The sequence below is a fragment of the Colletotrichum fioriniae genome (assembly GCF_027942845.1).
Source record: "Colletotrichum fioriniae strain IMI 355084 chromosome Unknown scaffold_15, whole genome shotgun sequence".
Taxonomy (NCBI): Eukaryota; Fungi; Ascomycota; class Sordariomycetes; order Glomerellales; family Glomerellaceae; genus Colletotrichum; species Colletotrichum fioriniae.
Genome location: NW_027076851.1, coordinates 350,823 through 373,069, shown reverse-complemented (window position 1 = coordinate 373,069; position 22,247 = coordinate 350,823). Strand labels below are relative to the sequence as shown.

The 22,247-nt window shown below is 51.8% G+C and overlaps 9 protein-coding genes across 9 annotated transcripts; 5 read left to right on the top strand and 4 right to left on the bottom strand.

The window, feature by feature from the left end:
- Nucleotides 1-1,239: 1,239 nt before the first annotated feature.
- N0V96_010647 (uncharacterized protein) lies at nucleotides 1,240-1,767 on the top strand (the record flags this gene model as incomplete). The annotated part of the gene is made up of 1 exon (XM_053189305.1): nucleotides 1,240-1,767. The coding sequence occupies one exon, from the start codon at nucleotides 1,240-1,242 to the stop codon at nucleotides 1,765-1,767; it is 528 nt and encodes a 175-aa protein (XP_053053293.1).
- An 863-nt stretch (nucleotides 1,768-2,630) lies between these two features.
- N0V96_010646 (uncharacterized protein) lies at nucleotides 2,631-3,770 on the bottom strand (the record flags this gene model as incomplete). The annotated part of the gene is made up of 2 exons (XM_065759015.1): nucleotides 2,631-3,152; nucleotides 3,345-3,770. The coding sequence occupies 2 exons, from the start codon at nucleotides 3,768-3,770 to the stop codon at nucleotides 2,631-2,633; spliced, it is 948 nt and encodes a 315-aa protein (XP_065612325.1).
- Nucleotides 3,771-6,020: 2,250 nt separating this feature from the next.
- Nucleotides 6,021-6,976, top strand: N0V96_010645 (uncharacterized protein; the record flags this gene model as incomplete). Its single annotated transcript, XM_053189307.2, has 2 exons — nucleotides 6,021-6,679; nucleotides 6,748-6,976. The coding sequence occupies 2 exons, from the start codon at nucleotides 6,021-6,023 to the stop codon at nucleotides 6,974-6,976; spliced, it is 888 nt and encodes a 295-aa protein (XP_053053295.2).
- A 2,530-nt stretch (nucleotides 6,977-9,506) lies between these two features.
- Nucleotides 9,507-10,121, top strand: N0V96_010644 (uncharacterized protein; the record flags this gene model as incomplete). The annotated part of the gene is made up of 1 exon (XM_053189308.1): nucleotides 9,507-10,121. The coding sequence occupies one exon, from the start codon at nucleotides 9,507-9,509 to the stop codon at nucleotides 10,119-10,121; it is 615 nt and encodes a 204-aa protein (XP_053053296.1).
- A 361-nt stretch (nucleotides 10,122-10,482) lies between these two features.
- On the bottom strand, nucleotides 10,483-12,147 carry N0V96_010643 (uncharacterized protein; the record flags this gene model as incomplete). The annotated part of the gene is made up of 3 exons (XM_053189309.2): nucleotides 10,483-11,250; nucleotides 11,314-11,817; nucleotides 11,887-12,147. 3 exons carry the CDS (start codon nucleotides 12,145-12,147, stop codon nucleotides 10,483-10,485), a joined length of 1,533 nt encoding a protein of 510 aa, XP_053053297.2.
- A 694-nt stretch (nucleotides 12,148-12,841) lies between these two features.
- Nucleotides 12,842-13,933, top strand: N0V96_010642 (uncharacterized protein; the record flags this gene model as incomplete). The annotated part of the gene is made up of 5 exons (XM_065759014.1): nucleotides 12,842-12,944; nucleotides 13,009-13,290; nucleotides 13,351-13,566; nucleotides 13,632-13,742; nucleotides 13,803-13,933. 5 exons carry the CDS (start codon nucleotides 12,842-12,844, stop codon nucleotides 13,931-13,933), a joined length of 843 nt encoding a protein of 280 aa, XP_065612324.1.
- An 808-nt stretch (nucleotides 13,934-14,741) lies between these two features.
- N0V96_010641 (uncharacterized protein) lies at nucleotides 14,742-15,450 on the bottom strand (the record flags this gene model as incomplete). Its single annotated transcript, XM_053189312.2, has 3 exons — nucleotides 14,742-15,128; nucleotides 15,212-15,316; nucleotides 15,376-15,450. 3 exons carry the CDS (start codon nucleotides 15,448-15,450, stop codon nucleotides 14,742-14,744), a joined length of 567 nt encoding a protein of 188 aa, XP_053053300.2.
- A 1,295-nt stretch (nucleotides 15,451-16,745) lies between these two features.
- N0V96_010640 (uncharacterized protein) lies at nucleotides 16,746-17,860 on the top strand (the record flags this gene model as incomplete). Its single annotated transcript, XM_053189313.1, has 3 exons — nucleotides 16,746-16,803; nucleotides 16,911-17,494; nucleotides 17,558-17,860. 3 exons carry the CDS (start codon nucleotides 16,746-16,748, stop codon nucleotides 17,858-17,860), a joined length of 945 nt encoding a protein of 314 aa, XP_053053301.1.
- Nucleotides 17,861-18,316: 456 nt separating this feature from the next.
- STB5 (Rac GTPase-activating protein BCR/ABR) lies at nucleotides 18,317-20,824 on the bottom strand (the record flags this gene model as incomplete). The annotated part of the gene is made up of 1 exon (XM_053189314.2): nucleotides 18,317-20,824. One exon carries the CDS (start codon nucleotides 20,822-20,824, stop codon nucleotides 18,317-18,319), a length of 2,508 nt encoding a protein of 835 aa, XP_053053302.2.
- Nucleotides 20,825-22,247: the final 1,423 nt, after the last annotated feature.

The window sequence follows — 22,247 nt, the reverse complement described above, 5'->3', positions numbered from 1 at the left end:
TTGGCCTTTCCTGACCTCATGTTCCCACGGTATTATAATGCGGCGCAGCAAACCACTCCTAGAGCGATGAAGCGCTTTCAGCTATTCATTAGAGTTGGACTAGCCTGCCAGGTTTACGCGACCTGTCAGCGTATTGTACCGGATTTAGTCTCAGTACATGGGGCCTTACGGCCGAGAAACGTTTTCTCTCTAGAGATCCCAGAGAGGTTTCGTCCTCCTCGCTCTACATCCAGATTCCTCATCTGTCGATTTAGCCTTCTAAATCCGAGAAACTTAGCTGGTTGTCAGCACTTCGGATTCGTTTAGGATCGAGTGACAAGAATGAACTAGTCAGCTGGGGTCGATTCAATCAAGGATGTCGTGAAGTCTAAGATGGCTCCTGTTTAGAAATGGACTACTGAAGAGCTACCAGTCTTTGGCCTTGGCCCTTGGGTATCTGTTTGGTAAAGGATTCCGAAACTGGAAACCGTTTCCATCAAGAATAAGATACGAAGGTTTAAACTGAAGTACTTATCCACGTGCTAGGCTCTCGTAAAGTCTGACATAGTCCTCATTTATAACAGAGCCAATAAACTAGAAGTTGGATTGCCAAAAGCGTAGAATTTGACTAGCTTTGGGCAGCCTATTCCATTTGCTTGCCTTTACGAAGTTCTATCGAGACTAGACTAGTGCACGTTTGTCACGATTCTCAATCACTCTGACTTTACACTAAAAGTTTTGCGAAATTACGTCGCTTTTAAAAGTCACCGTGTCCGCTGTGTCCGCTGTGTTCCCTGCATACGGGGGGATTAAAGTTTCACAGCCTCGACTTAGACGGTAGGCGGATCTGTTACGTTGAATGGGTCTTTTTGCTATTCGGAAACCTAAAGCTCCGTAGACTCATGTCAACTGCTAGATTCAACAGGGCACTCCGAGTACTCCGAATAACTTCATGTTCGATACTTGGAAAAATCTGGCTCACAATGTCGAACAATGTTTTGGCCACTGTGAGCTGCACTGCCAAGGATGTAATCGAACTTAAACACATTGCCCACGGCTGTAAGATTGATACAAGTTCGATCATGATTTCTCAATCACTATAAAAGGTCTCGATTATACCGGCGGAATTGTTGACATTGAAAGAGATCCCAAGACACCGAAGAATCAGACTACTATCTCTTCTTTTTCTACTAGACTCGCTCCTTCCGACATTTCATCTGTCCAAACCATTCTTTTACAAGACATCCTCAAACTCTCACAATGAAGTTCTCTACCGCTCTCTTCACCATTGCCACTTTGGCCACTTCTGTCTTTTCCACGGCTCTTAGCCCCCCCGACAACTCAGCCGTTGGAGCTGTGAACATGGATGTCCGCGAGGTCGCTCCTCTCGACTCGTCCCCCCTTGAAGCCCGTCAGGGCTGCTTCACCCACATCATCCCGGTTCTCAGAATCAACCGAAACAACCGCCGAGACATTCAGGGCGATCTCGACGCCCGTCGCTCTATCGAGTGGAACCCGAACCGTAACGTTCGGGTCATCATCGACTTTTCGTCTACGACCACCCGAAACCGCCAGCTGAGGTACCAGATTACCAATCGATCCCAGCTGTTTGGCGCCGCCATCATTTTCAGCAACTACCAGGACACCATCACTGGCACGGTTAGGGAGACCATCAGAGTCCCGATCGGCCGCGCTACCGGAATGAGTCTCAGCCCGACTCCTACGACCGGTGCCGGCTGCATCGTTCTCGACCGTCTGGATGGCACCTGGTATGCCCAGCTAGAGTAGAGCAATTCTAGCATCGCCGTCCAATAAGGGTAGCACAGGCAACAAACCAACCTGAGTTCTAGCTAGTATCCCTTCCACTCAGTATCGTGGGAGACATGGAGGGGATTCAGTCAATGATGCAAGGACGGAGGGTGGTATTCAACAACTTGGCAACAACCACGGGTTTAGCTTCGTTAACTATGATTATAAAACAGCAAGGCTCTAAGGCTGTGTACTAGTATATGTTGGGAATCTCTTTACTTCGAGCTCTGTCATTTAGTATTAGCATCGTACTTGGTACCGAGAACAAATACAGTCACTATTAGAGAGCTATAAATTCAGGTATTGCCAACTTCGATCTACCAATAATCTTCAAAGAGCACAGTGGACTGATCACCAGGCGCAGTTAACTGTGATAGAGAAGCGAATGAACGAGCTGGAGTAGCTTAAAGGGTCAAACCAGTTAAACAAGGCAGTATCAATAACAAGAAGAAGTATCTATGTACCGTATCGTCGGCGTGCGACAAAACCTTTTTGGTCATTCGCTCCTGGTAAGGGGCTCTCAGTCAGCAAAAACCACTATTGAAGAGTGACATCGCAACGGTGTCCGATGGGCGCAACCACAAAAAAGTTTTCCATCTCCATCATAGAGTCCGTCATGTTGCTAGATAGCTTGAGGCCAGGGCAATGTTTGAACAAAACAGCAGCCCCCATCCTGATCTCCATCCGAGCGAGGTGCTGACCGATGCAGACTCGCGCACCGGCACCAAAAGGGCAGAAGCTGCTTTTCTGGTGTGGCGTGAGCACAGCAGGGTCCATCCATCGCGACTCGTCGAACCTGAGACACAATTAGAAGGCTGCCCTTACTTCAGAGGAACGACAACTTACTTGAGTGCGTTTGGATAGACATTCTCGTCCCGGTGAAGAGTATAAGCCTGAGTCTCGACTTCCAAGCCTCCAGGAATCTCATAGTCTCCGAACTTGGCGCCTTTGGATGGAACAACTCGCGGTAAGTTGGCTGGGATACTGCCATAGAGGCGGAGAGTTTCATCGATGACAGAATTAAGGAGAGGAAGCTTCTCAAGAAAAGCATCATTTAAAAGGTTGATATCGTCAACAGCAGCGACTTCCGCTTCTAGTCGAGCTTGAAGCTCAGGCCTTTTCAGGACGGCCCAGACAAGGTACGTCAGAGTACCTGCCGTTGTATCTGCGCCGGCAAAGATCAGATTAGACGCCTCGATTTGAATGTAGTTTTCCGTCAGTTCGGCTTTATCTCCGGCATCGCACTCAGCCAAAGCGGTAGCGAAGAGGTTCGACTTATTATCGCGATGTCTCTTCAGGTTTTCGACAGCTCGGCCGCCGTATTCATGGATCGAGTTTCCTGCGTTGAGCATTCGTCGAAGCGACTTGAGTGGGATGTATTGAGAGATCGCATAGAGCCACGGAAGCTCGTACTTCAGAAAACTCCCTATTCCGACTAATTGAAACGTGTCGATGTACTCGTTTTTCTGTTGATGTTCGTTGTCAGTTAGATTCAACTGCAGCAGGTATCACCGGATGATGAAGCAATGTAGTAGCTACACTGGCAGTGAACGTACCTTGCCAGATTCTAGTAACTCGAAGGATTCGCCAAAGGCTAGTTGACCAATCACATCCGAAGTCATAAGCATCAACCAATGGAGTATATCGCAGGACCCGTGGGTGACCTCGCCCTTGATCCTCTCAATCGCCTTCGCAACCTTCTCTCTCACAACTTCTTCGCAGTTCTGACGAAGGCTGGTGGCAGAGAAGGCACGAGAGAAAAGCCTGCGCATGACTCCGTGCTTCACTGGGTCTACTGTGGCAAAGACGCCAATTCCGACGCCTGAATCCCCAACGAACTCCTCATACCATGGCGACTTCAGGAAGCCAGAGCCGATGCGATGGATCGCTACGAAGCCGTCGGGATCTGAGATTGCGACCTGATAGGGCGAGATTCGTACAACGGTACCGTACTTTTCATGGAGAGAGTGAACGTAGTACATTCGTCGGCCGATCGTGGTTTGCCATTTAAGCATGTAATGGGTGATGCGTGTGTACCATGGTCCTGGGATATGCTTGAGAGGGTTGCTCAGCCACAAAGAATACAGCTGGCTCTTTGTTAGAAAGCGTCTCTGATAAAGCATTGGACGAGGTGATCCAACTTACCCGCAAGAAACCAAGTACGCACGTGGTCACAAGTGCCCAGGACACTACGACTGGATCGGTGAAGAGCATGGTCTAAGAGCTCCTGAGGTGACGGGATTGTAAATCTTTACCCGGATAGCGAAGTGATGAGGAAGCTAAAGACTTCCTTCAGAACTGCGGGTGGTCATTTAAGTAGATGAGATAGCTTGGCGTTTAACGATGCGGGGAAGGATTGATGGGTGTTGGCCGATCGCCGAAGTCGATACAGGGAGATGTGGTTGATGGGTGAACCAACGACCAACAATTTCTGAGCTCGGATAACTTGCCCAACGTGGAAGGTCAGAGGTCTTCTGTACCCATTTTACTGATTAATACGTCAATGATGAATGGCTGGCAATTTTTCATTCCAACTGGACATGTTTGGCATTGCAGACCTACTTGCAATGCCGACTAGGGTAGAGAATCGCTTCGCCAAGCCTTTATCACGACCAGCTTCGTTGAAGAAGAATCGGCGAAATAAGGACAATAAGGACATTCTGAAAAGTCCGACGATGGAGGAAATATCACATCCTTGGGTGACTTCGTAGGTGGTTCAAGTGAGGGCTCCTGAGATGTTCCTTCCTATTTGTCCGTAGGGAAAAGGTCTTTACCGCATCATCCAGGCTTGCGTACTGAGATATCCCACACGGGCCGATATACTCATGATCGGTGGTTGCATCTCGCCACATATTTAGTCATAGCTTCGGACGCGCAAAGAGACTTAGCGCCGAGCCCGAGAAACCCAGGTGCACATATTCTAGACTAGGAAAGTAATACCTGAGTAACTACCTTACATTGGTTTATTAGTTATACGATGGCCCGCCCCCCGCTGCTAAACAAGACATAGACGCTTCTGTTTAGCGGAACTCTCACCGCTTCGCTGTATTCTGCGATGATCCCTTCAGTCAGCTTCATAACACCCAATTGGTCACATTTGGAGAGAGGTAGGTGTACCCATCGGAATCTCAAGCCACGTAGCTTCAAGGTAAGTATTCAACGTTGCTCTAACAACCGACATTATGTACCTCAAAGGTTGTTCGCTCGAATAGTGTCGTTTTGAGGCTCTTGAGCCATGACCAAATTTCTAAGGCCATGCCGTATCCCATTGGAGGTCTCTACCCAACACTTGAGCATAAGTTTCTGTTTAAACTTTTGTCCTCTATGAATTGGAATTTGTTGGCAAAGTCATATGTAATCGCTATGTACTAAGCAGAGTCTGCGCAAATTGGGTGTCACCAGTGCTTACCCAAAGATTATCGGATCATAAACTGACAATCTAGTCTTCACAGGCGAGAAGCAGCATGTCGTTGGGAATTGCTTTAACACCACGGTTGTGCCAGCCAGGTGGACCTTAACGACGGTTTTGTCTTGTAAAGTGGGCAGTGCATTTTTACTATAAGAGTTGATCTTATCCATGTATCTACAGCCCTGTCCTCAGTACTAGAGCCTAGAGCCAGTTCCAAAAGTCAAAAGAGTTACAGCACGTGCTCTATTAAAGGACTGATTCAAAGCCATGAAATGCTCTGCTACGTGGTGGCTTTGACTACTGGATACAGTAAGCGACTCCATCGTGTAGATTGAAAGCTCGGACCGTACCGCCTGGGCCAACGGTGACGGTAACATCGCGATGCCGAAGGTTCTGCCCTTTCTGCCCATGACCCCTGAATCCATGACTCGGGAGCTTCTGCCAAGAGAAAAATGACTTTCCTTCTGTGCTCCAATACGGAGTAGTCCGCCGGGGGTTTAGGAACAGTCCTGTGCTCCGCCATCAACCTCTACCAAAGAGCTGGAAACAAGCAAAGTTCAACGATTGCGGCTCCAGCGAATGCGCGGCATCTTGAACATGATCTTCAAACGATGCAAAATAAGCTTTCGCCCCTTTATTTGCCACAATTAAGTTCAGTATCAGACGAGTGGGGTAAAACCGAGTACTGGTCCGTATAACTTCTCATCAAAACCACCAAAGATGATCAAAGTCTCGCTACCAGGATGGGTTCTCGCAGGTTCGGTCGTCATTCGCTTCTTCCCAATAGAAAATCAGTCACTCTTTTGTTTCCAGACCATTCAAAATGATTCTGCCTCACGCAGCTGTCCGTTCTCTTCAAGCACTTTCGCTGAATGCGCCCCGCGCATCTTTCGATTCGCGCGTCAAGTGCTCGGTTGTGCTGGATGGGCGAATCCCCCAAAATTTTACTTTGCAAGTCTTCGACACCTACGCCAGCCCGTTCAACCCGGGATACACAAAGGGACCCGCGAAGTGGTCCGAGATTCTCTTGTTCCCCACGGTTCCGACACCCTCGCGATTCGACGCCTCTAACGCGACTGGGAACTTCAAGCCTCTCGAGGTCACCATCAATGACCAGTCCATCTTCAATCCCAGCGGCAACAGCCCGCAGCTAGGTTTTCGTCGCGCCGGACTGCTGCTCGGCAACGGCTCTGATGCCTCGAACCAAGGGGTCATGACGACACACTGGAGTTCCATGCAGGACTCGACCAGGAAGCTGAACCTGACGCACGAGTATCTGACGTCTTTCCACGAGACGAGCGACTCCGGCGGTGCGCAATTTGCTCTGCAGATTGGCACGCCCCTCGGACAGAACAGCACGGCGGGCAAGCCCTTGTCAACCGACTGGAAGATGCTGGATAGGAACAACAGCGTCATCTTTTCGACTGCACTCAAGTTTGATGTCTGGCAAAACTGGGCCGTCACCCTCGATGTCCCCAAGAAGTAAGTCATATCCCCATCGCGTCGTAAGGCGGCGTCGGCTTCTGGTGTCTAATCTAATGATTCATCAGCACGATCCAAGTCTTCTTCTCGGAAGGAAACGATCCACTCAAGTCCGTCACCGAGGTCCTTCCGAACAACAACGCGGGCGGAGGCGCGCTCCAGATCGGTTTGCTCAAGAAGCCCACCGAGACCAAGACGGTTGTGAACGACGGATTCCAGGAAAGCAATCTTAATGAGGGACAAATTCTAGGTGGCATTTTTGTCGAAAACAGCGCGAACAGGTGCGTGTCTCTCTGAGCCTTTACCAAGGCCGAAATCTGTATGGCAAGTCCTGTGAAAAGATGGTGGGAGAGCGTTGGGGGCGAAGGCTCTGGGATGGGGCTCGGATAGTGTGGGAATCCAGAACTCGGCCTCGTCCCACAAACTGTCTTATTATTGCTTTTTTCAGGTGGTCCAAACGGCTCTGCAGACCACCAACGAAACCCCCTTTCATTCTCTCCGGCTCTCGGCATGTGGGAATCTGACTACGGGGCGTAGAAAAAGCAAAATACTCGTTAAAATGCTGCCCACGCCATGCTTCATGTAGAGCTTGGCAGTGCTTAGATGAAGAACGACGGGCGACTTATGTGATTCATGGGAGCATGTGACCAAGACATCGTGCTGCAACGGGCTCCTTCAGGGACTATGGTGGTACTGGGCAGATTCCTGCCCCCTTATCTGGGCTCTCCTCCAGATTGTCAGTGAGTCAGGATCTTTGATATTGGGGCTGTGGGTTGGGCACACGTCAACATGTTGCCAGTAGCTTGCAGGCTTCTTCCCTTCATGAAGAATGCCTGGATCGATCTTCGCGACTGTGATGGTCCATTGATACGTGTCATTCTATTGCAACAAGCCGAGGTAGGTGACGGATTAGGTGGCACCTATCACTTTTATCAAATCGAAGGACTACTTTCTAAGTAAGGGAAGGTCGCATCGATGTTTGACATACTCGGAATTTTTGCCTTGCTTGGACTGGGTAGGTCGAGAATTAGACAGACTGATATTATTCTGAGTCAAACAGGGCGAGAGTCACATCTTTTGTTGGTACCAGTAGAGTTCATCCTGCTGGAGATGTGCGAGCTTGCTGTGGCCATCACGAGCATACCTATGACATGAGGCTGTTCTAGTGTTGGGGGAGCTGAGCAGTTTCCTTGAAGCGGCGGGGCCTACGGAGAGAATAGGCAAAGCTATCTTCAACATAAGTTGGTGCGAAAATACGGTGTGAGGGGTCGTAGAGACAGTGGCGAGGACGATCAAGCTACTTCTAGCTGATTGATCCATAACCCGCTCTCGTAATCCTTCAACGGCTCATCCTCATAAAATCAGGCACGGAGATGGCTAGAAATAGTTCAAGGCCACCAGTGTGTTTCTTCTGGTGTCCATCGACGGAGATGACCCTGAATAGCTTGACTTATCCCTGCAATTAAGAGGATCAATAAGTTGCGGTGGGTTGTATGCTTATCTGCCGGGCCTTGGATCGACATCTACTTTATGCCGACCGATGCCAATATGCACGTTCTAGCCCATTCAAATATTATATCGCAACCCATATGGTTCATATTGTTTTAGCACTTCAATATGTTGTCATAACGGGCGCTGCATCCACAAACTTGCTCGTGTTTGCACACGAACTCTCTGCATCAAATGCACATGAAGGAAATGTGTAGTATGTAAATCAAGTTGAGGATTCATTAAGTACATCAAAAATGGATATCCTTGTTTCGGGACTTTTTAAGCCTGATGTCGAGAAGGATGAGATGCGATTGGCGCCCACACGCCCACATGATCCGTGATCTTCCTTCACGGAGGATCATTCGGCATCCTCCCTACCGACCGAGCGGCGCACTAAGGCTTCAGAGCCTCGGTCCAGAACAATCCAATCAATTGTTCCTTTTCGAGAATCTCCAGCCTTTTTATCAATAGTCGGTTAGTTCGGAGCAACCAACTTGACTGGGGGGTATGAAGAAGGGAAACCTCCCTGTTTTGTCTTCATGGCCAAGACAAGGGTGTGGTAGCTGTGCCCACATCGCCCGTTTGTGAGCTCATGGGTGTTGGAGAAGAAACAACATACATATTGAGAAATGGGAAATATCTCCTTAACCCCGTGAAATGGTGCGACTAGGCAGACCAACTAAGAACCAATCAACTGGGTCTGACAGGTGTGATGGCTGAGTCCAAGCGCTCCGAAGCAGGTCAGGCAAGTCAGGATGCCTGCATTCCAACAGGAACAGAACATTATGCACGGTCTTCCGCCCGGTGGTATTGCCGCAGAGAGAACAGTGTCAAGCCGCATTGATCCTCGACGGGAGTGCCGTGTCAATCCGCACAGATTCTTCCCGATTTTTTTTGATTGCGAACGACAGGTTGAGACATTGGTGTCTACGGACGAAGCCACCAATCAGTATGAAACGGGAGAATCGCAAGAAACATCGTTTTTGGACGAACTAGGCTCCATCGCCTCAAACTTGGGATGACATCGTGGCTCCTATGAGGTTATCCCTGATCCTATCGATATGTGAAGACTTTGGGCTTCGGGAGTTGGGTGACAGGCCTCGAGGTATAAGAGCTTGAGATATCAGTAGGCATGAATAGAGATGTTGAAGGATCAGTAGGAACATCAAGAACCATCCAGTCCCTTCACGACTTCTCACTTTCGCTTTTTCCAGTCAAACATCTGCCAACCAAGTGCAGCGCACACTCTTTCAACCATCGCCATACCAGACTTCACTCTTTTGACAAGACATTCACTTCAAAAACCACCACAAACAACCAAATCAACTCTCTCAAAATGAAGACCGCCGCCATCACCACCGTACTCTTCGCCGCTCTCGCGGCCGCCAGCCCCGTTGAGATCCGCCAGACCTCGGGCTGCAAGGCCTTCACCGTCCTCTTCGCCCGCGGTACCACCGAGATGGGCACCCTCGGAAGCGTTGTCGGCCCCGGTCTCCAAAAGGCCGTCGCGTCCAACGTCCCCGACTCTGTCTTCGAGGGCACAACGTACGCAGCTGACATGGCCGGAATTATGTCCGAGGCAACCGGCTCCGGCCCGGGCAGTGTCGCCATGGCCAACCAGGCCAACTCGTGGCTGAGCAAGTGCCCCCAGACCAAGATCGTCCTCACTGGCTACAGCCAGGGCGGCATGGTCGTCCACAACGCCGCTAAGAAGCTCTCGGGCAAGGCCGTCGCCGCGGCCGTCACCTTCGGTGACCCGTTCAAGGGCCAAGCCGTCACTGGTGTTGCTACCGCCAAGTTCAGGAGCTTCTGCGCTGCTGGCGACGGCGTCTGCTCTTCTGGTGGCTGCGCTAGCTCTGGAAGCTGCTCGAGCCAAAGCGCCTCTGGACACATTGGATATGGCTCCGATGTCAACACCGCTGGCACTTTCCTTAAGACTGCACTCGCTTGAGTGCAACACCAGTGAGGCATATGCGTCTTGATAGAAGGAGCGTCTACCAGTAGATGCTTGGAGGGAGCCCTGGATTTGTGGCATGGATACACGATTGGATGTCTGGAACTTTCCTTTCTTCACAGTATGGCTTTAACCTTCTTGTATTGAATACACCTACCTAGTCAATGGCACTGGTTCTTACTTCAAACTCCGAAATTAATAGTCCCCACGAGATCTGTCATCGCATGATAACATCTAGTTGTGTCTACGTGTAGGCCCGCGACCACTCATTACCTTTAATAAAACTGACATAACCGCTCTGAAACATTTTTCTGGGCTTTGTGCCCTTCATCCTTTAATCCTGTATTTTGATGGACGATCAAGCCTCGTCACTGTCACTTCCATGAGTGCTGAACTTCACCCGAGACTCTCTCCACCTCTGAAGTAACGGCAGACCAATACCAGTCCAGATAGTCAATGCCACCACAAACGCAAGCGCGCTTTTCCAGCCATGAGTCTTGGTAAATGCAGGAGCCTGTCCGCTCGGCATCTGCAGCTGCTGGAAGGGAATCACAACAGCCTGGCCGACGGATACCATAAAGCCAAGCACGAAGGCGCGCTTCTGCTGGTCGCCACCGCAGGCCTCATTCGCCCATCCAGCTAGCAAAGGTGTGTAGCAACCATAGCACCCTGCAAGGATGAACACGGCCATGCGCAGCATGTGCGGCACGCTCCATGCCGCGAGGACAGCATAGACGAACGTAAGAAGACACCCGACGGCGAAACAGACGGGTCCACGCCGGCCAATCTTGTCAGAGACGTAGCCTGTGGAGACCATAAACACGAAGTTGATGGCGCCGACGCAGGTTGGGATGTTGTTGATCTCTGGCACGGTGTACATCTTTGTTGACTTGAGGTACAGAGTGAAGTATTGAATGATGTAGGAGCCGCAGGTCAGGGTCCAGAAGGAGTAGGCTGCCGTGAAGGCGTAGACTTGCCATGAGCCGAAGACGCGGGTGATAACGGACCAGTTCATCTTGCCGACAGGTTTGCGGCCCTCTTCTTCGATGCGCTCGCATGCACGTTGCTTTTCCCAATCGCTGAGATAGAAAGCCTTTGTCGTATGAGGGGTGTCGGGGAAGCAAATCTGATAATGACGTTAGAGAGATGAGAGGTTCTATAGAAGTCAATATCGAAGAGAGATACTTACGACGCCATAGATCACCACTGGAATGGCAAGAATGAAGTCAAAGACAAAAAGCCATCGCCACGCCGACAGACCACCCTTTCCGCCCATACCCGAATACAGTGCAGACTGAAGATAGCCGGAGAACATCTGTCCCAAGACACCGCTCATGACGAAAAGACCAGAGCGACGGGACAGCTCGCTTTTGCGGTACCATGATCCGAGGACGTACATGACCCCAGGCCAGGCGGCAGACTCGAACAAGCCAATGAAGAAACGCAGGACATAGAATTGCGTGGCGGTCTGGCACTTGAACAGGAAGAGCACGAAGAGAGACCAAGTGCAGAGGCACCCGGTCAGCCAGAAACGCGGTCGGACGATAGTGATGATCAGGTTGGCAAAAGAACCGCCGATGATGGTTCCAATGTTGAAGTACGTGTTCATCCAGGAGAGTTCATTACCGGGACCGAAGCTGAGCTCTTCCGACATGCCAGATACGTAAGCATTCGAGATGTTGTTTTGGTCAAGCTAAAGAGGGGCACTGAAGTAAGCAAACCGGCTGAAAGCGACGCTTGGGAACTGGATAGGTGTATTTACCTGCTTGATGAAGAACATTAGACACGAGAATGAAAGTAGAAACCAGTCCAACTTGAGAATTAACTTCTTCTCCTCCGGCGATGTGCCGGGCTCGTGCCAGTGGAACCATCCGGCGACTTCAGGTTGCTGTGGGGGCTCCGGCTTGGTATCGGTCTCGGCAACGGCGGAGGTCGTCGAAATGCCGTCCTTGTCTTGGCTCCGGTTGGTTGGGTCGACTGCCTTAATGGCATTGGCCGCGTTGGTGTCGAGGTGCGGCGCCATCCTGGTTCGAGTTGCAGCTATCACTGACCCTGAGCTCGTTGCAAGATCACAAGGCAAAAAAAATTGCCCACGGTCGGCGATTTAGGCCAAACAGATGGAGCTTCCCTGGGCAGAGTGAAGATTGAACCCGGGCAGAAGATTCTTTATCATAGCATATCCCTCCCCAGATACGCTAGAGAAGCGGTCGATGGTCCGAAAAAGAGACTTGATAACGATTTTTACTGGGTCAAGCACGACATCGGCAGTCGTTTCTCCAAGCCGACTTGAACAAAAGTGCTCGTCACCGACTCACCATTCGCGGCGAACAAAGCGCCATCGAGAACAAAATCTTTTTTCCTTCCGATGTGGTATCGGGGAGGGGCCTTGTGCCTTTACCCTTTTTGGAAGTTTCTGTCGGGCTACTTCCGGTCCTTAGTGACCCCTTACTCGCACACCATGCGAAGCCCGGGCTAATCCCCCGCTTCGTCTCGCTGGATCTCTCCCCGCTTCTTCGGCTTCTAATGCAGTGCCCCCTTTCGATACAGAACGGCATCTCAAATGAAGTCCTCAACGCTTGGATAATCTGACGTGATTTGGGCTGTGAAGTTCATAGGCAAAGAAGTAACCAATTACGTGGACTTTGGGGGTTTCTAACGCCCACTTTCTGAGAAAACCAGCATTACTTCCAAACCACTGGGTCGGTCCTCAAGACAAGATGATTGACTTTATAGACATCAACGGTGCCCGTCTGGCATACCGCATAGCTGGACCAGAAAAGGCACCGCTCATGATCACGTTACATGGTGGCCGCGGAATGGGTACATCAATTGAAAGCTCAATGTGAGAAGACGAGCTTGCTGACCAAGGGTTGGCATTATCCAGGTGATCATAAATCCGACTTCAAAATTTACAGCCAGTTGAGCGATAAGATTCGAGTTCTCTCCTTCGATTACCGTGGACATGGTCAAAGTTCTTTGACTAAGCCTTACACCTTTGAGCAAATTGTCGATGACATCGACGCGGTAAGACAGCATTTCATCGGTGATGGTCAGGCCATCATCTGCGGCGGTAGTTTCGGCGGTTTCCTAGCGCAGCACTATGCCATCAAGTACGCCCCGAAAGTGTCGCATCTGGTTCTCAGAGGGACTGCACCGTCTCATCATCGTGAGTCGTGGAACCTCGGCGAGCGTTAGAAGGGCTGAGCGTTGACAACATCGCCACCAGACGAGGCCGGGGCCATCAAAACCTTGGAGGCGAGGATACACAAAGTTCCTAGCTTCTCTGTCGACATGTTGAAGAACAAAGTCTTTGGGGCATATGAGAGCGATCGCGAGTTTCAGTTGATTTACTTCGCCATGATGCCGCTGTATAGGGAAACTTTCGACCCTGATGCAGCGCTGAAGAGCAATCTGGATGGGGTTTACGTCGCCGAATCTCACAGTAAGTGAAATTCTACACTGACGGTAAATCTGAGAAATGTCCAGACTAGTTGACAATCAACCCAGATGATCTCTATTCCGAGAAAGAGAAGTACTTTGATTACACTGAACAACTCTCTCAAGTTACAGCGAAGACTTTGGTAGTCGTGGGCGACAAGGATTGGATATGTCCTCCCGGTAAGAACTTTGCCAAAGTTGCCAAGCAGCTTGGCCGATGCTGACCATGAAACGTTGCAGAAAACTCCAAATTGATTGCTGAAAGGATTCCTGGAGCTAGACTTCTGTTAGTTGAGGGCGCTAATCATGGTGTCCATGCCGAAAAGCCGGAAGTGGTCCTGGGAGAGATTCGCAAACACTTGGACATCTAGTCTCAATGTGGTTGTCAAGCTCTGACTGCAAAATGTCAGCATGAGGCTGTGGTTCTTCGATATGAGTTCCACACGAATACCACTTGCAACGACATCATGCCTTATGACTTGAAGGACCATGGTGCACTTCTATCGAAAAATTCTGCATCTTACTCAAATGGGGTAATGTTACTTGGGCACGTATAAATCTTTTTCTACAGACACAATTATTTTTCACGGATCTTCCGTCACCTCTTGGCCGGCGTCGCCTCATTCTCTTCAGTAACGCTATGCCGTACTTCTCTCGTAACCTTGATGATTCGCCGCGTGCTCTCCGCATCGTCGTCATGGTTGCTGTTGTTGCTTTCATTATCCCCTGCTCCCCCGATCACCGTCACCCCTAGGTCCGTTTCGTATATCGGACCCTGTCGTCCCTTGCCCTGTCCAAAGGTTACGAGATTTGTGTCGCCTGAACGGTTGTAGGGTTCCTGCGTGCTGGTATCCTTGGCCAATCGTTTGAAGAAGGCTCGTAGCATTGGTAGCGAACCAGCAATGATGCCCAGGCCGCATTCGACAATTGTCCAGAGAACTATGTTACCTGCGTGATCTACACAGTTGCAGAATTGTCAGCGTGCTGCCTTGTATGGATTTTAGCAGAATGATCGGGTTGTGCAGTCTTTCTTACATAGAACGTCGCTGGCTTTCATGTACGCATTCGTGAAAGGTACTCGGATAATGCTCGCGATGCCAGCTCTAAAACCAAAAGCGATTAGTCAAAGCCTCATGGAAACCATTCCCTGCATTTGGCAGAGATCCCAAGGTGCCAGACTTACAAGAGACCCAATCCCAGAATGAGCCGTACGTAGAACTTGAGCCGAGATCGCATCTGCACATGTCGAAGCAGAAAGAACGGAATCGCCGCAACGCTGAAGTCGGTGATGACGTTGGCGACAGAGGCTCCATACGAAAGCGCGGTGGCCACGATGGGTGGCCAGCAGGTTCCCGGTATCCTCTTGTCCCAATACCTGTCGAGGGGGTGGCATTGGTTCAAGATGACGATTAGGCCAGAACCGCTCATCAAGAAGGAGAGGCCTATCAATCCTCGCAGGATCCAGAGGTAGGCTTTCTGGTTTGTGATGCGCATGAGGGTAATGCAGATGCTGGACTTGATAAAGCACAAGCTACCTGCGTAGAAGGCTTGCCAGATCAAGAGGGTCTAGATTTCGTTGGCAACATAGAGTTAGAAGCTACAGATCGTACTCTATCTCGTAGGTCTGCTCTGGGCCATGACAACATTACCTTGTAGCCCTCAATGCCCGTCGCTTGGTTCATTGTCTCATCTCTGCTCGCTATGCCGGTGAAAGACCCGTAGATCGCAACGGCGGATTGGCCCAAGTTGACAGACTAAACAGACAGTCTCGCGGTTAGCCCCCTTACCGCCCACCAGGACATAGTCTACCTACGAATCCTGTCAACATAGCCCAGTCGTCTGAACCGATTTTGTTCGTCTTGAATCGAATGAACATGCGCATAGCCATGACGATAGTCGTTAGGATCGATAACGTGACGGTAGTGACCAGAAGCCCCAATGCGAGCCCCTGAGGCTCGATGGCCTGCCACGTATCGTCTCCGGCCACATTCGACATGACGCTACCGCTCCGTCGACTTCGTAGTAGCTGAGGCCGAATCGAGGGAATTTCTCTAGGACGAGTATGGAAGAGGAGTCGAAATTGGTGTCTACATCCTGCAAAGACAACTACTAGTAGTGAAGAGGGATTCGGAGAAAATGTACAGACAGCAAACCTTGCCACTGAAGTGGAGGTAATGACCGTAGTCCCTCATGGGAGGACCAAAGTTCTCTAACGCATCTTGGTCCCTGACATCCCTGGCCTGGACTCGAAGGAGCGTCTTCCCATGTGCGTTTGCCTGATTCAGCTGCGAACCGCGTCAGGTACGAATACGTCAAGCTCGGGTCAATAAAAAAAGTCTGTTGGAGAATTAGACGGATTCCAACACCCCGGCAGATGCACCAGTGTGGGATGTTGGTTGTGTGATAGGATGCGGTACTTGACAGGGGCCCTGGACATATGGCATGGGGATGGGAGACGTCAAAGCGAAAGGTTGCATATGGAAACCCAGCACCAACAGCATCTTGGCAAGTGGGAAGCAGGGAGCGAGGTGGACTACTCCGCTCATAGATAGCACATTTCTTCGGTCTCGCATGTAATGCATTCTGGCTTTCCAGTCAAGGTGTTGAAGGTAATAGTTCTCGTTGCCTGAAAGTTCGTGGAATATGGACTTTGGCTAATATCCTTGATTACGATTGTATTCGGCCTCGGAATATCTAACATATTATGTATAAGTTATGCGGGTCGGAGTGCATAGACATTCGAAGCCCAACAGGATGGATACGCGGCCCGCGGATGGTCTGACCCAACACCCGCCCGCATCAACCCCGTTGACAGCTGAGCCGGGGATGTATGCAGGAACGCGGGGTTAAAGCAAGTCGTCGTCTTGAAGATAACTAGAGTCGGGGTCCTTGTCGTTGACCGCCCATCCTTCTGAAAAGTCCGTCCGTCTTGACCTTCCTGAGCATACTATCTGAAAAAGGGCCCCGGAGCGAAGATCCTCATCCTATAAGACCATCCGGCAACAGTTTGATGTCACCTAGCAAGTCATGTAATTGACCCCCTTTTCTCCCTTTTTCCTGATCTTTTCTTTGTGCCAAGGAGCATACTTGATCACTGTGAGATTTTGATTTACCAACAGACAGAAGCGCGTCAGACCCGCCCTTAGAACTCATACCATCAAGCTCGCACTTTGACGACTGACCATGGCTATCGAATACGAGGTCAAGGGAAAGGTAGCCCTGGTTACAGGAGCTGGATCTGGTAAGTAACTAGTCTCCATCTCTACCTGACCTGCAGTGACGATGCCCTTGGGTCTTGATCGGAGAGGTCTCGATCACTGGCTAACATCAAATTCATGATCGTTCTAGGCATCGGTCTAGCCATCACTCAGCGTCTCCTTAACGAAGGCTGCTCGGTAATGATCGCAGACCTCGCCCTCCGCCCAGAAGCCGAAACCACCATCGCAAACTTCCCCCATCCGTCCCCATCCGCAGACAAGCCCTCAGCCGCCTTCCACAAAACAGATACGACAAACTGGGCCCAGATCAAATCTCTGTGGGCCGCGACCCTCGAAAAGTTCGGCCGCATCGACATCGTCGTCAACAACGCCGGCATCTTTGAGCCGCCCTGGTCGTCCTTCTGGAACCCGCCCGGCGTCTCCCCCGAATCAAAGGATGATGCAGACGCCGAGGTGGGATCGTACCATATCTTCAACGTCAATACCATCGGCCCCATCCGGCTTGCACAGATCGCCATCGACTACTGGCTTCAAAATCGCGAGGTCAAGGGGAATCTGCTCTGGGTGTCGAGTATGGGCGGCTATATCCACTCCATCCAGACGCCGTTTTACTTTGCCAGCAAGGCAGCTGTCCTCAGCGTTGTCAAGTCGCTTCAGGGGTTGAAGAAGTTGGTGGGGATCAGGAACTCCGTCATCTGTCCCGGACCTACGAGGGTACGTGAATCTTGGCAGTCTACAAGTTTGTTGACATGACCACAGAGACTGATATAATCGCAGACGCCCCTCTTTGACCAAGAATTCTGCCGCGACCGCTTGCCAGCTGAAGACCTCGCTCTGTCGTCCGATGACCTTGCCAACGCGATGTTCTCGCTGCTGACGGAGGAACAGTACGGCAACGGCAACGTGCTCGAGATCATGATGGTTGGTAGCAAGGAGGAACCTAAGATTCATACTAAGGAGGTGCAGTTGGAGGCTCTGTACCCGACGGCTAGCCCCATGGGTGCTGGAACTAAGGCTATGGAGGCGGAGCTCAACTTTATGGGGATGATTGCTGAGAAGGGAATGCGGTCTAGTTGCTAAGTAGGTCAATAATGTCAAGACTATCCGGACATTTGCGAAGCGGTTTTAAGAGGGCCCAGGCTGTTTCCTACGCCGTCAGAAGGTAGGATCAAGAATGACTGTCACGGCACTTTGATACTCCGTAGAAGATTCATTCCCTGCCCCCCTTGCTAAGAGCGATCTCCGGAGACTTGACGGGCTGCTCCGTCTTATTGCTCGAGCAAAGCCCCCTTGCCTCACGGTGGATATGCCACGGCTCAAGATGCGGAACAAGAACCCGTTCTTATCCTGAGGAGGGATCCAAACAAGCCCAGGCAACATCCAATTTAGAAGCCAAGACACCACGCCAGGATAGCGGAACGCAACGAATATTCAGAGGTGCCAGTAAAATCAAACTTGATTCGTCGCTCTAACACATTAAGGTATCTAGGTACTAAGGAAAGTAAAATAAGTAGCCGGCTACAACACAGGATCATATCAGAGAAACCCCAATTCCAACGACCCCCAACCATAGTCCATGGCCGATTCATCGTTCCCCACCGCCGCCGAGTGCCGTGTAGGCCCCGTGGGCGAGAACGCAGTCTGGCCCCTGAACCCCGCCGGCGCCGAAGCCTGCCCACCACAATCGTCCGGGAACTCGTGAAAGGCATAACAGGTCGACCGGCCGAGGACCTCCTGCATCAGCGCGACGAGCCGCGTGATGAGCGGCCGCACCATTGCCTGGTACGACTCCTTAGATGAGAACTGGCCGCCGCCATGGCCGTACACGTTGTTGTTACCGGGAAAGTGCAGCGTCGTGTAGCCATTATTGGGCACGCCGGAAATGAGACCCATGAACTGACGAAAGACCTGGGCGGCTTGGCGCGCCTGGTTCCAGCCCTCGGGAAAAGCCTCAAGGATGCTGACGATGACGGCGACCTCGTCGCGCGCGGAGAAGGATGTACATTCTGCAGCGCAGGCGATGAAGCTGTGGATCAAGACTAGACCGACGGGGAAGAGGCGGCACAGCGTGACGCGGTTCAAGGGTAATTGGCGCTGCTGGAGGAGAACCGAGGTCGACTGGAGGTGTTTCTGGGCGAAGCGCAGCAGCTCGACGGCGGACACGATGGTGCCGCACGAGTTGAAGTGGCAGGGGTAGTGGAGGAGGAGAAGAAGGTGGTAGTACCGCGCACTGAGCCAGGTAACGGAGTTGTGGATGGGGACGTTGTCTGGTTCCAGGGGAGAGACGAGGCACCCGTTACTATACCAGTTCTCAATCTCGGAGCGGATGTTCTGTACTATGGCGCGCCTGTCTGCTTGCGAGAGTGCGGCGACCTCGGGTTGTTTGCGAGTGTGGATCTGTTTGAGAATGCGGTCTTCAAGCTGCCTGAGCTGGATGACGTGGCGATTTGTCTGAAGGATGGAGGCAAAGTGTTGACGGTCTGGGGAGGCGAACTCTTCAATTGTGAGGCCTGGTAGCGGGACGTCGACGTTTTCGTCGATGAGGGCTACGGGAAGGCCTAGGGAGATGGCCATCATTCGGTCCAGGACGTAGATGCTCCAGAAGAGACGGTGACGTAGTTCAATATCCATAGCCGATAAATTCTTGTCCTCGGAGGATCTTCTGCTCAATCCGAGGAGCATGGCTTGGCGGGAGACGATGCCTGCTATAGACCACGTTGAGATGCCCTTTGGGTCGAAGAGTGAATACAGTGCCACCAGGACAAGAATCTGGATTGACTCGAGATCCTCTCTGACAAGACATTCCTGGATGATGTCGGCGTAGGCTACATCGAACTTGGAAGCTGTGTCGTTGGGTATTTGGCCGGCGCGCTGCAGGGTGGTGCACCCAATCGCCATGATGAGATAGAGTAGCGTAGAATCGGCATCTCTACGACGCTTAGATGATTCACCCAATGACTCGAGGTCTCGCAGGACCTTTGTCCTATTGACAAATGGGTACGCCCGGTTGACGTTCCGGAAGTAGGCGTCAACGAACCTCCGAGCAATAGCGTCGCGAGGCAGGCTCGAGGACGTGAAGCCCTCTCCATCGCGAAGACTCTCAATACCAAGGATCCTTCCGGGCTCGGGAGCCGGCTGCAGAAGAGCTCGCATATGATCATGGCCCCTTGACGACGATGATTCCGAGTCTATGTTCACCGCGAGACTCCTCTGATCAAAGAGGACCGATCCCGACGTACCAAGCGGCTGCTGATGCACGGCGAATGTATCCCGCGGTTCCGCGCGATTACTCTCTGCACTGATAATAGACCCAGGCGTGGCTCCGTTCGCCGCCGGCGTGGCCGGAAGAATCTCCATCGGCTGGCCGACGGCTGTAGTCGTAGTAGCAGCCGGTGAGGATCCCAAGACAGAGGCGATATCCGTGCCCGTATCAAGGGTCTCTACGCCAGGGGCGCCGGCGACGGGCAGGTTCTCGTTGATGAAGCGCGAGAGCCATTCTATCCGGGCGCGCAGATGATGCGTCTGGGCGGCGGTGGAGGCCGCTGGCGTAGAGAAGGAGCACTTGTGTCCCGCGTTGGCGCAGAGGGTGCAGATGGGAAAGGTGCGGCTGCACTTCTTCTTGAAGCTGCGGCAGCGGTCACAGGCGGGGATATCGCGGGCGACCTTTGGCGACGATGCCGAGATGGATGACGGTGCAGCGCCTACTGCTGGTGCTACTGAAGCTGCCACGGAGGTGGAGATATTGGCGCCGGCAGCAACTGCGGTAGGACTTTGACCTGTCAGCGCCGGTGAGATTGGTCCTGACGGCGGCGCCGGGGCCGAGCCCGAGACTGACGCCGCGATGGCTGCTCCTGCTACTGCTGACGATGAGACATCGGGGACGGCATCCGGAGGTCCCGGGTGGACTGCTGAGGACGGCGTCTGGGGCGGCAGTGCAGGGCGTACGGCGGGGGGAGAAGCCGAGCGGCGCAGGGCTGGCGAGGATGGGGATGTCTGTCGGACGCGAAAGCGATGAATATTTGATCTGATGTGTTCGGGCGACATTGCGACGGTGCGGCAATGCCAAATGGGATAGGAGGGACTGGGCGACGGCGAGACGCCGACGTGAACGCCCGTTTCGTGTCGGGGCTGTCGGGGAACTCTGGGGCGTTTCTTCGCTGGACACGTCGCATACACAACCGGTTGGTCGGCTGGGAGTGGGAGTGTGGGATGGGGGATCCTTTTTCGAACAGAAGCGAGACTGGAACTGAGTCGGGAACCTCTCCGCTTGTTGTTACCTTGCTTCACTTGCTCAATGGATCGTCATCTGCAGGGCAGAGGCAGTGATAGTTCTTCAGCGGCTGTGCGGTTCCATGGCTACGGGTCGCGTAGCATGATGGCCGTCATTTGTTGAGTGATATTCATTTCTTTGGCAAAGAGAAGAAGAGTGAAAATTCTCTTCTCTCCCCTCCCCAGCGTCGCAACGAGGCTGTCCTGCCTTACTACACACTACTCGTACCTAGGTACGTGTACACACTATCTCTGCTTCTGCCCAGGTCACTCTCCGCGCAGATCCGATAGCAATCCAGTCACTGAGTCTGGGACTGGGAGACTATGAACCGGCCGGCAATGCGGATAGAAAGCCCAGGAGCACAGCACAAAAGTACCACAGTACCAGACAGTTGCCGATGGTGAAAGAGCACGACTCAAGCGGGCGTTTAGCACGCCATTACCGCGGTCTGTTCAGGGGCGACGAATGAGGAGTCTCCTTAGAGCGATTCTTCTGGTTTAGTCGGCCCAGTTTCGCCCCGCTGTCGGGGATGCGTCATTCGGAGTTAATATTTCCTAATAATCTTCCCTTCGTGTTGAGGGGGAGGAACCGAGGAAGAGTGAGTGTGAGAGTGAGAGATAAGGGGCCGGCCGGCAGCTGGGGTCGTGCTGTTACATTCTGATAGTCGGCAACTGAGATCTTTATTGAAGCACCAACTACGGAGTACTTGAAAGCAAATACAGTTGGACAGAGCCGAGAAACTGGAGAAACGGTAGTCAGATACGGACTTGCATAAGAAAGATGTGTTCAAGAACTGCCAGACTCTCCGAAGCGCTTCTGATCTCCCCCCACCCGCCCAGCATGTCCCCGACACGCACAAATAGCGCTGGCGCTGACACTGGCGTGGTCGGGCCAAGTCCGACTCGTGTTGGCAGTCATTCCTTTTGCTGCGACTCGGTGGGCCGTTCGTCCGACCAGCAGAAGCATATCGCCGAACCAAGGTTCGTCTGTAGTCCTCCTGTACGAATACTCTCGTCAGGAATCTAAGACCCAAGAGTGTAAATCGCCTGATGCTCATGCGGAGCATAAAGCACAAATCGCTCAGAGTTGCTAGTCACTCTTTCTATTTCCATAAAGCCGAGTCTTCTTTTTATCGTCATCGTCCGAGGGTTTCATCAGTGGTGCTGCACAGATACCCTTCCATACTGTCGCTTTCTC